Below are 13,454 nucleotides of genomic sequence, written 5' to 3' on the forward strand. Positions count from 1 at the left end.
CATCGGGCTCTCTGTTCAGCAGGGAGCCTGCTTCCTCCTCTCTCTCTCTGCCTGCCTCTCTGCCTACTTGTGATCTCTCTGTCAAATAAATAAATAAAGTGTTTAAAAAAAAAAAAAAAGACCCTGTTGCTCTCAGCAGCTGAAAAGGGGCAGCCTGGTGAGGAGGCCAGCTTTGGCCTGCGGCTGTGCTCCCTCAGACACCCCCAGTGGAAGCAAGAACAACCTCCGCCAGGGGTACCAGGGGGGCCAGGGGGGCCGGTGCTGGCTCAGCTGGTTTAGTGGTTGATCATCTGACTTCAACTCAGTTCATTATCTCAGGGTCCTGACACGGAGCAACCCTCCCAGCTTCCCCGTGAGCCCCGAGTCAGGAGGCGGCTTGTCCCTCTGCTCCTCCATCCATGCACACGTGCTCTCAAACCAAAGAAAATCTTAAAAAAAAAAAAAAGAATAACACCCTCTCAGCCAGAAAAAAGCATGGAATTGGCCATTTATAACAATACGGACGACCTAGAAGAGGTTATGCTAAGTCAAACAAGTCAGACAGACAAAGACAAATACCACATGTTTTCACTTATATGTAGAATCTGTAAAACTAGACAAATGAACAAACAAAAAGTATGCTTGGGGAGCCTGCTGACTCAGCTGGTGCAGCACAGGACTCTGTCTCGGGACTGAGAGCTCAGCCCCATCCATGCTGGGTGTAGAGATGACTTAAAAATAACATCCTAAAGAAAAAATACTCCTAGATTCAGAGAACAAACAGGTGTTTCTCAGAGGAAAGGGGGGGGGGGGGGGGAGGAACGGGCGGAGGGGACCAGGAGGGACAGCCGCAGGGGTGGTGAGTCCCCACAGAGTGAGGAGCCGGACGCACGAGGGACGCGGGCAGCGGCGCCCCCGGAGTGCTGCTGCCACACGGCGCTGCTCTGACGGCAGCGAGCACCACTAACAACGCCCTGACAGCGGTGAACAGTTCAGCAACCGTCCACTCGCTCTGCTGTGCATGTGGGGTTAACGGAACCCTGTGTCGGCCGTACTTCGGAAACCCTTCCCAACCCTCCTGCCTCTGTCATTCAGTTCATCAGGTCAGTAGGAATCCAACTGTTCCAAGCAGGCGCTGGGGACAAATGAGGCACACAGACATGGCGTTAGCCTCTGGGGCCCACGGAGCCTGGCGTGGCTGCCTCCAGTGGGCAATCGGGGCGGGGATTCCCGCAGGGAGGCTGAGTTCAAAGGGACAGAGGACAGGTGGGCTTGCCTGTCGGAGGGACGGCGTGTGGTCCCCGCAGAGCCTGAGAGGTCCTCGGTGGGCCCTCACTCCCAAGCTCCCTTTGGCAACACGGTGGAGAAGAGAGTACCAGAAACAGGGAGTGGGATGTAGCACGGCACTGGGGGGGGGGGGGGACAGGAAGGGAGGCGGGGAGTGAACGGGAGGCGGGGGTCTACCCTGGAGTTATCCCTGCCCTCTCTTGGGAGGAGGGAGAGTCGGTGGCCCAAGTCCCAGGATATTTCCCCAGGGAGCCCTTTTGCCTCTGGCCACACAGGTAGGGAGGTCCCTCTTGTTCATGCAGGATGTGTGGGCCCCAGCTTTGTACAGACCCTAAACATCCCCTACCAACCCCCCAGGCTTCAGACCCCAAAGTGCTCCCCGCACCCCTCCAGCTTCTGCCCTGAGGCCCTGAGCTACTCCCCTTCCTCAGCCAGGTCGAGCTTCCAGCTTCAGCAACAGACCCAGGGCTAGTCTCCGGCCAAGAGAGCGTCCCAGGTGTGACCACCTCTTCCTCCCCAGTCCTGCTGACGCCCCAAATCTGAAGAAAGAGGGACTACTCTGCAGCTCCCCGAGGGCCAGGATCACTGACTGTGTACATGTCCAAGGGCACAGCACTTGGCCCATGTGGCCGCCACCATCTAGGACACAGATCCAGACCCTTGACTCAGGGAGATAGGCGAGGAAACCAGAGGGCAGGGGTGACTGGCTTGGTGGGGATTGGGAGGTCCCTGCAGGGTAAGCGTAGCTGAGGGCAGGAGAGCCCAGGTGAATCCTGCCGGGGACACAGCCACAGAAGCCACTAGAGGAAAAGCAAGCTAACCTCTAGCAGTGACTCACCCTCCTTCTCCTTGATGGGCCCTGGCCAGGCAAGCAGCCGGCAACCATCCGATGAACTTGGCTGGAGTTGGGAAGTGAGTCTTGGCTCAGCATCTAATGGCTCAGGATGAGACATCCCAGTCTCCACTTGTCCCAGGTCACCCCCTTGTTGCAATGCAGCCCAGCCCCCAGCAGCAGCTCAGGGAGACCTGGGGTCGCGGGACAGGGACTCAAGGCTGATGGCCATGACTGCCAGGGCTTGTAGAGCAGCCCTGGGAGGGGCTTAGAACAGAGGCAGGGGCAGGGGCAGGCCCAGCCTCCAGGTTTTCTCACTGGGGGAGACCTCCCCTCCCAGGGCACACCGCAGGACTGGACTCGGGTGGGACAGTACCCCTCCACCGGATCCTGGCACGAAGCACTCTTGGCCAGCCTTGCCCCAGTTGCCTGTCCTCGGGACTCAGGCACCCTCTCCTGCCGGCTCTCTTCTCCTGAACCGACAGGGCCTGGAGCAGGCTCAGTCCCACAGCTTCATGCTGACCCTGAGAACACAGGAGGGAGTGGACCAAGCCAGAACAGAAACTTCAGGACATGGTCACCTCTCGCCACAGCTCAGCGGCCCAGGACAAGTCAATGTCCTGGTGGTCAATGTCTCCACCTTTTGAGGTCCACAGGAGTGGGAGTGGGCTGAAGTACCTTAAAAAACAGACAAGAATCCTTGCCCAGTGATGCGGCGGGACTGCTCTCCAGAACTGGGATGCGCTGTGGGAAATGCGCGGCCTGTCACTCCCCTGAGCCACTTCTCACGTCCCCACACTTCCTCGAGGGCCCATATGGCTCAGGGCCAAGCCCGGGGGCTAGAGGAAGGGCCCCATGCGGGGCACAGAGCCGGGGCAAGGGCACCCGCAGTCCCGCCGCAGAAGCCAGCACAAAGCAACCAGCAGACCCCCCACCACCTCCGCCCAGAACTAAGGGGCCGCAGTTAGGAAGGAAACTGCAGACTAGTCTCCGCACAGACAACAGCAGATGAGAACGGCCTGGACGCGGCCTCTGGAAACAAACCCCTGGCTCACTCCGAGGCCCCAGAACCGGGTGCGGCCTCCGCAGCAGTGAGGGTCCAGGCCTCACCGCAGCCACGGCCTCCAGGGCGCGCCCCGGTTCTGCAGCCCCGCCCTGGGGGCGTTGCGGGGCGCCCCAGTCAGGCCTGGCGGGAGCCGCAGCGCGAAGGCGGACCCAGGACGCAGCAAGGGGAAGGGGCGGTCGAACGCCGGGAGCTGCGGGCAACCCGGGAAGACCTCCGGCGCCCGGGCCTCCGCAGAGGGGGGCGGTGGAGCCGGGCGGCGCGAGGGCCCCAGCTGGCCCAGGCAGGCCGCCAGGTGGCCAAGCAGCCGAGAACGCACGTCGGCCGGGACGCCGTCGCAGCCGGCCAAGAAGCGGTTCACCTCCGCGAGACACTCATTGAAGCCGGCGCGGTACTTGCCCAGGACGGCGGGGTCAGCGCTGAGCGCGGCTGCGGGGGCGGCAGGGGACAGGCGGTCGGTTCCCGCCGCGGAGGTCCGGTGCGCCTCCGCGTCACCTCCCCGCCCCGCCCCCGCCCCACGCCGCCGCTGCCCGCGCCTCACCTGCCGCCTGCACCCGCCGCAGGCTCCGCAGGTGCCGCACGGTCATCTCCAGGATGTCTGCTTTCTCCAGCTTCGAATGGCGGGAGCTCTGGCGGTACGGCAGGTGTGGGAGGCTCGCACCCCAGGAGTGCGCCCAGACTTCCGAGCTCCGCATCTCCTCCCACCCCCGACCTCACCTCCGGACCCCGACCTACATCCTTCCTGAAGGCGTCCAGGATGAGGCTCTTGAGCTGCGCGAGGCTTTCATTGATGCGCGCGCGGCGCCGCTTCTCCATGACCGGCTTGGAGGACTGTGGGTCGGGCTGTGGCTGAGTCCCGCGTCCGTCCGCCCCACCCACGCCCCCCAACCACGCCCCGCCGGGCCCCCACCTTCCGGTGCTCCGCCGCGCTTCGGGGCTCATTCGGGGTTCTGTGGGCGCGGGCCGGCGCTCCTGCCAGCGGCGAGGCTCTGGGCTTCCCTGGGGTGTCTGCGGGCATGGTGCGCCCCCGCGCCTCCGGAGCCAGGCGGAGTGCGGCGCCCGCGGCGAGCGCGCGGCGAGCCCAGCTCTCCCGGATGGGGCCCCAGGCTGCAGGCCCGCGCGCCTAGCTGCCCGCGCTCCGCTATTTAAAGCGGCGCGGCCGCGGGGTGTGTGAACCCGGCTCCGCTTTCGTTCCCACACTCTGGCCAGCCAATGAGAGGCTGCGCTGGCGGGGCCCCGCGCGGGGCCGCCCACCCCGGCCGCGGCCCCCGGCGTACGCCAGTCAGGGCCCCGCGCCCGCGCGCGACAAAGGCTCGCGGAGCGCTCTGCCCGCGCCCGACTCTGGCCGCGCCGCTCCGGGCGGGAAAGGCGCGGGGGCCCCTTCTCTGCGGCGGCGTCCCGAGCTGTGCGCCGGCCCCGCCTGCCCCGACGGGCCTGCCACGACTGCCCGGGGCGGCCAGTCTCCGGGGCTGGGCGCGGGGCTCCCATTCAGGCCCAGAGGGGATGGGGATGGGGATGGCGCCCAGAGTCCGCGGCGCGGCGCGGAAAATCCGAAAGTAGAATCACGAGGGCGAAACCGGTCAGGCGCCCGGGAGGAGGAGGCGAGCCTCGGCCCGCGCGCCTCTTCCGTTTTGCTCCGCAGTTCCGCGTCCCCGCCCGGGGTCGAGGGTCTCAGCACAGCCTCTGTCCTGCCGCGTGCTCGGCCTCCCAGGACCCGCCCCTCCGCCGCACCCCTACTGCAGGCCTGCGCCACAGTGAACGTGGAACACCAGCCTCTCGGCCGAAAGAGGTCAGCTGGCTGGAGCCTGGCGGCAGGCAGGGCGGCGTCGGGGACAAGTAAATCATGGCATAGATGGAGGAGGTGATACTAGACAGGAACAGTGACGTCACCAGTCAGGCGGAAAAGGGTCACGCAGCAGAATGGAGGGATGTCACTGGTCAGGCTGGCAGTGTCACCAGATAATCAGAGGTGGTATCTCAGGGTCAAGGCTGGTGCTGATACAAGCCAGAGAAAGTCATGGGGCCCCAAGTCATGGGGCTGGTGACATCACACACTCTTCTGTATTGCGCAACATTGGGCTAAGCACCGGCAAAGTAGGGCTCACAAAAAATGAAGAACAATTGTTTTGTCTTGTTAAGATTTTATTTATTTATTTGTCAGAGACACAGCGAGAGAGGGAACACAAGCAGGGAACACAGCGGGAGAGGGAGGAGCAGGGGGCCCAACGGGGGGCTGGATCCCAGGACCCCGCGATCACAAGCTGAGCGAAAGGCAGACACTTAACGGCTGAGCCACCCAGGTGCCCAGGAGCAATTGTTTAAAATCTATCTCAGGGGCGCCTGGGTGGCTCAGTGGGTGAAGCCTCTGCCTTTGGCTCAGGTCATGGTCTCAGGGTCCTGGGATTGAGCCCTGCATCGGGGGCTGTCTGCTTGGCAGGGAGCCTGCTTCCTTCTCTCTGCCTGCCTCTCTGCCTGCCTCTCTGCCTATGTGATCTCTGTCTGTCAAATAAATAAATAAAATCTTTTTTTGAAAAAATCTATTTCAAAGCGGCACAGTAGGAGAAACAGGTCTGTATTATTTTTCGGTTTGATATTGTTTTCATTTTGAATTATGGCACAGGGCTGTAGTCTTTTGAATGCTTGGGGTTCCCAGTCCATGTGGCCTGGCAGCAGTGTGGTATCCATGCCACGGACGTTTCCCGAGGCTCACTGTGGGCCTGGCCAGACACTTAGGCTGGGGAAGCCCCTGGGCTTCTAATCTGGTGCTGGAGGACACGGCAAGCGAAAATAATCATTCCGTTATAAGTGACAGAAATGCGTGGGCTGCTAGGGGAGAGGAAACCCTTCTTTTGATGGGGTGTCTGGAAGTCTCCGCAGTGGGATCTTCTAGGGACGAGGCAGCTCTGCAAGGCCCCAGGGGAGGGAATGGCATCCCCAGGATGGGAAAGGGACCACAGGGGCCAAGGGAGGAGGGAAGAGGCAAGCAGAGACACAGACCTGGAGGCTTCGGGGCCCAGGAGGGGTCTGGGAGGGCCTTGTGGGGGCTTTTCCGAGCACTAGAGTGAGCCGAGTGGTGGGCCTCGAAGGGCCGGTTTAACGGCTGTGGGTCTGCATAGTGGGTGTCCATGGCTGGCCCCTGTCCCACCACCCATATCCGGTCCCACTCTGCACCCCCATCCAGAGGACTTCTTTCCTTTCTGAGGCTGATTCTAGTCGAGTGCCAAGCAAAGTCCCCGCCTGCCCTGCAGTGGTGCCCCCTTGTGCCTGGGGCACCGGGGCGGGGCAGGGGGCAGTCCAGATCCTCCCCATCACTCAATCGTTTCTGCCCAGGCACCCAGATGAGGCTACCTGTTTTCCCCACTCCCGCCTAGAGGAGGGTGCGGGCGTGGAGGGGTGTCGGAAAGCAGCCGGGGTCAGGCAGGAATCTGAGGAGGGGCTACTGCCGGCACCAAAAGCCCAAGGAGCACCCACTGCCCCCCCCCCCTCTTGCAGTCCTGGCTGGAACCTGGACTTCCGGGAGGTCGAGAATGGGGGAAGACGGAAGCCCGCCAGCGCCCCCAGTGGCCACTGGAGACTCCTTTTCCTCTTGGGGGTCGCGAAGGAGCTGTGGCCACTGGTCTGGACAATGTGGCTGGGCTCCGTGGAGGCCTTCCGTGGAGGCCAGAGAGGCAGGAGTTCAGACTGCGAGGAGGGTCTGTAGAACCACGTCCTTGACCGTTCCTCCCTCGCTCGTTGTTGGGTGGGATGCCTTATCCTCCCGGACCTGCCCCTTCACCCGTAAAGTGGGTCATCTATGGATCCCAGGAACGGGGATGGATATAGATAGATCGATCCATCGATCCCAGAACAGGGGTAGACACACGAGACCCTGCTTGAAGGTACCCAGCATGGCGAGAACTGAGTACACGTCAGCTACCCTGTTCTGCCGCGGGAAGCAGGTGGGAGAGAACTGAACAGGGCGGCTGAGACAGGGAGGAGACACCTATACTCCGCTTCATCACATGCCCCAGAGTGTTCGCCACACTTTGAGCACCCCGCAGGCTCCTTCTCAGAGGCCTGCCAGGAAGGGAAGGATGCTTCCCACCCAGGGTCTCGGGGGGGCCTGTGTCTTGACCTTCCCAGCCTCGGTCCCAGCAAGGAACCCTCTAGGGTCGGAGCAAGGTGAGCTTTCCCAATATTGTCATCACCAACAGCCCCACTGTGTCCTTTCCACAGGGTCGCACCCCCACTGTCTGTGTGGTCGTGTCCCTCTGGGTCCTCGTCCCTCCGACTGTCTCTGTACGGAAGCACAAGCTGGCCGCACAGACAGGCCACGAGGAGAGGCCCCGTTCGGGGGCCCTGTGAAGATGAGGTAGCCAGCGGTCCAGGAGGCTCAGCTGCCAGACTCGTGAGGGAAGCACCTCCGAAGGACCGTGACCTGAAGCTGCTATTGCCACGTGCCACATCTTCCCGGCTGCCCCTGAGTGTTCTGTTCTGGCTGTCGATTCAGAGGAGGACCGTGTGGACTACGATGTCTCAGGGCCATCTGTTGCAGTCGTAACTGGGAGAGCTGGGACGAACCAAGCCCTGGACCCAGGGAGAGTGGCCTTGTCCCCCCACCCACCCCTTCTTCCCTGTCCTTTGTCCTTATTTTCTCTAGCACTTACAAAGGCTCGGTGGCTTTGAACCCTGGCTTTCCATCCAAGGAGACGCTTCTTGGGAGCCATCAAAGACCTGCCTGTCTTCCCGGAACCAGGCTGCGTGGACCAAGCCCCAGATGGCAGATGTCCCGGGGACATCTGCAGGGCCCCCTGATGGCCATGGGGAAGGCAAAGCCGGAGAGTCAGTGGGGAACTTTGTGAGGAAGGAAGAGGCATCTTCTAGGCTAGATGTGGGGCTCCAGCCTTGTGGGGGTGGGGGTCTCACATCTCGCCACTGGAACAGCATTCCACAGGACAGCATCCAACCGATGTCCCTTGAGGGCTTGGGAAGTGCTGTCTGTGCACACCCCGCCCCCAGCCTCTGACATGGGGGGGCAACAGCATCACAGCCCGGCCCTCACGCTCCCCTGGCACACAGACTCCAGAACGTCAGCACCTGCCCCCGCCCCCCACCACGCTCCTTAGAGTCTGCTCCCGCCTCTCCTGCCAGCAGACAGCAGCCCATCGACCCGCGCAGCTGGGGCCAGAGCTGTCAAGTGACCGGACTAGAACTGCTGTAGGTTCTCTCCTGCAAAGTGGGAGCTGGGGGCTGAGTCCTTCATCAGTGTTTGCTGGAATCCAACAAGTGATAAAGGCGAGGGCTGATGGGACCCAGGGTGCAAGGGAGCGAATCAAATACCCAGGGAATCAAAGGGAAAAGGGAATCAAATACCCAGGACCCAGGTAGAGGCCAGGAGCACAGCTCGCTGATGCTGAGCTTTGAGGTCTGGGGTAGTCATCTTCTGTGGCCAAGGGGGTGTCTTCTAGCCTTCCAGGCCGGGAAGTTGACTCCTTCCCTCCGCTGCCTGAACCGTGGGCGGGGAGCGCCCCCCCCCCCCCGCCCCAACCACAACTCAGGCCAGCATCCTGCCCCTGGTCTGGGTGTTGTTAATATCTTTCTCCAAAATCTGGGTGTTGACCCCTCTCCACATCTGGGAAGTCATCTCTCTCCAGCCCGGGAAGGCGCAGACTCTATCCCGTCCCTGTCCAGGGAGCTCCTGTCAGTGCTGCTGCTCTCGTGTCCTGGACCACTGCACCTGGGGACAGGTGAGCTTCCGTGTGCTTCCTCCTTGGGACTTCCAGACCAGTCTCTTCGCGGCCACAGAGTCCCAGCCTCAAGCCCCGTATCGTCATACCTTACCTTGCTGAGTAGTCTCTGCGCCTGGGGGCCTTGTCTCTCTTTCTACGGGATTCACTCCTGATTCCGACACGTTCCCTCTCCACTCCTGCCGTAGCGCCTGGCGATTTCAAACTCCGCGACGATGATTCTCCAGCCCTTGGGACGTCCTCCCCTCCTCACTTGGCCACTCACTTGCTAGGCCAGGGTCCCTCTCACAGCCGCCACCCTCCAGGCCTAACCTCAAGCCTCACGTTCCCGTACGGCTTCCCGGCCCCGCAGCTCAGGTCCTCCTCTCCCCTTCCGCTTTGCTGAGACCGGCAGTCCTCAGATGAGGCTGAGGTCGGTGCTTGTCATCCACCGATGTCCTCCCGCTCCCTGGATCAAGACCCACGTGCCGGCCAGCCACTGTGCCGCTCCCCAACCTTCCTCGCTCCTCTTGCTTCAGCACATTCACTCGCCAAAGCCTAACCTGTGTCAAACCGCAGCTGTCTTTGTGGCTTGACAATCCCCTGCCTGTCCCTTTGCACAGCTAGTGGGTCTGGGTGGTGCCGGCGGCTTCCCTGGGGCACGTTCTGTCACCTGAGGGCCCACTGGGATCCGGGGGTGAGAGGGGCACCATGTATGGACACTGGGGCTGTGGTCCCTGGACTTCTGGTTCCCTGCCCTGTGGCCCCGCCCTGCCCACGCTGGACCGGCTTCCTCATGTGCTTGGGCCAGCATTTCAGAAGAGTGCATAGACCCTCAAGGTCTCCTGAGTCCTGGGCTCCAGACCCGACGCGGCGGAACTCCCACTACCTTCCGTTAGCGGAAACGCGGCCAGATTCAGGAATAAGACGCCAGGTCATGCTCCTCTGTCGGTCCCACGAGCCCTCTGCCGTCCCAGAGCTGCTCCGAGCCCCTGATCGCCCTGGCTTTACACTCTGGGCTGCGGGGCCACCCAGGATCTCACATTTGCTGGCCACGCCCCAGTGTGCTCCTGAACAATTTGAGCAACTTCCGGTCCCTCTCCTCGGCCCACGGTGCCTCCTCCCTGTCCCCTTCTCATCTGATGTGGCGCTGAGACCTGCCAGTCACCATGGCCCCTGGGTGAGGCCCCGGTGCTCCCTGCGCGAGGCGGGCACCTGGCCCCTCCCCTGTCTCTGCACCCTCACTGCCTCTCCCCGTGAGTCCGTGAGTCCGTCTCCACTGTGCTGCTCATGTTAGGAAAGCGCGACACAGTGTCAACTTCTCAGGTCCCCACTCGGCTCTGCACCTACCGAAGCCTCTCTCTGGCGAAGGTCCTGCAACAGCGACCCTCCCAGGTGAGCCCAGGTCCTTTCTTCCCCTCCCAAACCGCCGGTCAGTCCGACCCAAGACTGTGGAGACCATGCCCAGCAAGATCACCAGGATGTCCCTGTAGTGACGAGGGGGCTACACAGGCCTCACTCGCCAGCTGCCCTGCTCCTGCATTTCTGATATCTCCGTGACCCTCCCCCTCTCTGCTCCCTGAGGCCGTAGTCGCTGTCCTCAGCCTGGACTTGCCCAGGAACCCCAGGCCATCTCCCTTGTCTAACCCTAAGTCTCAGTGCGTTTCAGCACAATGTGTCCATAAGCATTTGCCGAGAGTGTCCATGGGGCTGAGTCTTGACTCCTGCTCTCAGTTTCATGCCTGCCCTGGTGCCCGCCCTCCCCCCAGCCCCATTACTACCAGGAGGTCCGACCACAGGGGCGCAGAAGGGGAGGTCAGTCCCCACGCTCCACAGCCCCAGGCTCTTCTCTCCGCCCTACGCTCCCCCCACACGGACTCAGCAGGACCCCCGCGTCTTAGGACGTCAGCCCTCTGATGCCTGGGGAGGGAGTTTAAGCACCAGCTTCTGTTCAGACAACTGGGCCATCTCCACCTGGCGAGGGGCCTGACTGAGGCTCCTGCCTTCTCTTCATCGCCTGGAGCTCTCAGACCAGCTGAACGTTCAGCCAGCATCCTTGGCACTTGGTGTCCACACCCGACCCTGGCCCATCAGGCCTGCAGCGCTGGAACTCCTGGTGTGTCCGAACAGCCCCTTCGGACTCCTCGCGTCCCTGCCGCTGTCACCGCGCGACCACCAGCTTCCCTCGCCCGGTTCTCAGAGAAGCTCCCAGCTGGGCTCCAGCTCCCTTCCTGACCTGAAGTCTTTACTCCACGCGGGGGTCCTGATGACCCTGTCAGGCCGGAGCGGAATCGGGCCAGGCCTCTCCTCGGGGACAGCACAGTGTGTTCAGCAGCCGCCCACCGCCTGGCCCCTCCACAGCTGCTCCCCAGCCTCCCTACCCCGACATGGGCAGACACACTGGGGCCTCAGGCCTTCTGCAGCGCCTGTGTCTCCGCCTGGGCCTCTCCAAGACTTCCAGCTTCACTTTCCGGCTCCTTCTTCTTCGTCCTGGCAACACCTGCCTTCTTTCCTCCTCCTCCTCCTCCTCCTTTTAGATTTTATTTTTAAGGAATCTCTACAGCGAACATGGGGCTCAAGCTTACGACCCCGAGATGGAGAGTTGCACACTATCCCGACTGAGCCAGCCAGATGCCCTACAACACGTGCCTTTTTTACCCACGTCTCCCATGCCATGTCTGTCCACTGCCCAGGAATGTGAGCTCTGCTTTGTCCCCGAGGAGAGCCAGGCATATAGAGTGAACCCTATAAAAACACGCTGACTCAATGAATGAGTAACAGATGGTAACAGAGTTAACAGAGTAACAGAGTAACAGACCTCCCAACCTCCAGACAATGATACAGTCTTGACCCAAAATCAGGGGTGACAGTGTCCCACCAACAGCCAAGTTATGGGGGCATATTTTCTAATATCTGATATCAAAATATGATTTTCAAGGCAAAAAAAACATGACTTCCATACAAATACATAGTGAACACATGTCAGGTGTGTGTTTAGCTCACCAGTGGGGAAACCAGAGGGTCCCAAGAGGCTTTGAGGAAGGAGCGCGGGTCAGGCACATAACCGGCAGATGCCACATGAGGCAGCAAGGCCATGTTCTCCAGGATGGCGGTCTCTCCGTCCAGTAGGACAGATGTCTACACCACATTAACTGCAGCTTCAAGAATCTCGACAAAAGCACCGCTAGGGAGACCTTCAGGGATAGCAAGGCTCCCTGTGCCTGATTTCCAAGTTTGGGGTAATTTTCCTGACTCTGGGGACTGGTGGCCTCTTCACCTCCGTCTGGCAGTGGAAGCCTCTCCCGCAACCTTCCCACCTGCGTCTCCCCCTCCCCACTTTGGCCCCAAGACCCAGATTCCAACCCGGTGAGGTGGGAGATTGGGGAGTGGGTCAAGGCAGGGGCTCTGGACTCCATGGGGTGTCAGGGCTTGGTGTCCTGGGGTGAGTCCTGCAGAAAGGAAGATAAGCTAGCTGAGCTTTCCTTCTCTTCCCCTCCCCGACCTCTTTTTCTCCCCTCCATGGGTGGGCAGAGTGGGGGGTGGCGGGGGCGGGCTGCCCATGGAACACTTCGTGTTTTCTCTGTGCTGTGCCCTCCACCATTAGCCTTGGGCGTGTCAGGTGTCTCCTGTGCAGCTGGCTGTGGGTCTCCACACTGCAGACTCTAGGCCCTGTTCTCACGTGGGCCTGACCTCAGAGGACTTGTCCCTGACACACAGTGACCACATAGGATCTCGGGGTATGCCTGGCCCTGCAGCCACTGACAGCCCTAGCTCAGGGCCCATGTGGCCCAGTGTCCAGCTACACTCCTTCCTTGCCCTCACCAGATCCTGTAGGTTGGAACGAAGTTGAGTGCCCCCACCTTGCTCCTCTCCAACTCACTGCCTCCCGCAGGTTAGACTAGCTCCCCACATCTCCGGTCTGCGTCTTCTCTCCCTCCCTACAAGTCATCCCTACAGCAAGGGGAATCTTGCCCATCTGCAGACTCCATCCTGACTCCCCTGAGGGCCAAGTGCCCCCACCAGCCCAGAGTCTGTTTTGGGGAGAACCAGACATGGAACCGTCTGAGCGGCCCTCTGAGCCTGCAGGTCAGGTCAGGTCAGGATGGGGACAGCAGCTTCATTTGCATTTCTGGTCTGCCCTGAGTCCTGCGTCCCCTAGACACCCATTAGAAGGGGCTGTGGCTAGGAGACGGATGCGCCCACCAAGTGGGGGTGAGGCTCTGGCTTGAAGAGGGATGGGGTCCAGGACAGTGAGACTGTGGCCCAGGTCAGGGGGTGTTCAACCTTCCTAGTGCTGGCTGGGAGAACAGAGTGACCCTGCTCCCTCCGAGAACATGGAAAGGAGGGGGCGCCTCACTAAGCAGCCCAGCCCATAGGTACTTACAGCACATCAGGCTTCAACCACACAACTTCCATAAGAAGTTTGGCCCCGCCTCCCATGGTCTCTGAAGACTGGTCTGTTCAGCCACAGTGACCAACAAGCTCTGTGCTACTTTCTCAGCAAGTAATGGTGCCCTGTAGCCTCCAACATCTGTCCGTCCGGAGGCCTACAGGGCAGCCCACCCCATCATTCCACAGGGCCTCAGGG

General features: G+C 61.4%; 1 protein-coding gene across 1 annotated transcript; it reads right to left on the bottom strand.

Annotated features, from left to right (window-relative positions):
- Nucleotides 1-458: 458 nt before the first annotated feature.
- On the bottom strand, nucleotides 459-4,307 carry HES4 (hes family bHLH transcription factor 4). Its single transcript, XM_059374974.1, has 4 exons — nucleotides 4,072-4,307; nucleotides 3,897-3,992; nucleotides 3,703-3,790; nucleotides 459-3,590 (listed from the first exon to the last, which is right to left on the bottom strand). Exons 1-4 carry the CDS (start codon nucleotides 4,177-4,179, stop codon nucleotides 3,205-3,207), a joined length of 678 nt encoding a protein of 225 aa, XP_059230957.1. The 5' UTR covers nucleotides 4,180-4,307; the 3' UTR covers nucleotides 459-3,204.
- Nucleotides 4,308-13,454: the final 9,147 nt, after the last annotated feature.

This window comes from Mustela nigripes, chromosome 14 (assembly GCF_022355385.1).
Source record: "Mustela nigripes isolate SB6536 chromosome 14, MUSNIG.SB6536, whole genome shotgun sequence".
Classification (NCBI taxonomy): Eukaryota; Metazoa; Chordata; class Mammalia; order Carnivora; family Mustelidae; genus Mustela; species Mustela nigripes.

Bases quoted from the DNA above. Each gene is read 5' to 3' on its own strand.
- HES4 (XM_059374974.1), bottom strand. From the start codon at position 4,179: ATGCCCGCAGACACCCCAGGGAAGCCCAGAGCCTCGCCGCTGGCAGGA. The intron at 3,993-4,071 runs GTGGGGGCCCGG...CCCGACCCACAG, and splicing joins GCGCGGCGGAGCACCGGAAG to TCCTCCAAGCCGGTCATGGA. The intron at 3,591-3,702 runs GTGAGGCGCGGG...CCGCCCCCGCAG, and splicing joins GCGGCGGGTGCAGGCGGCAG to CCGCGCTCAGCGCTGACCCC.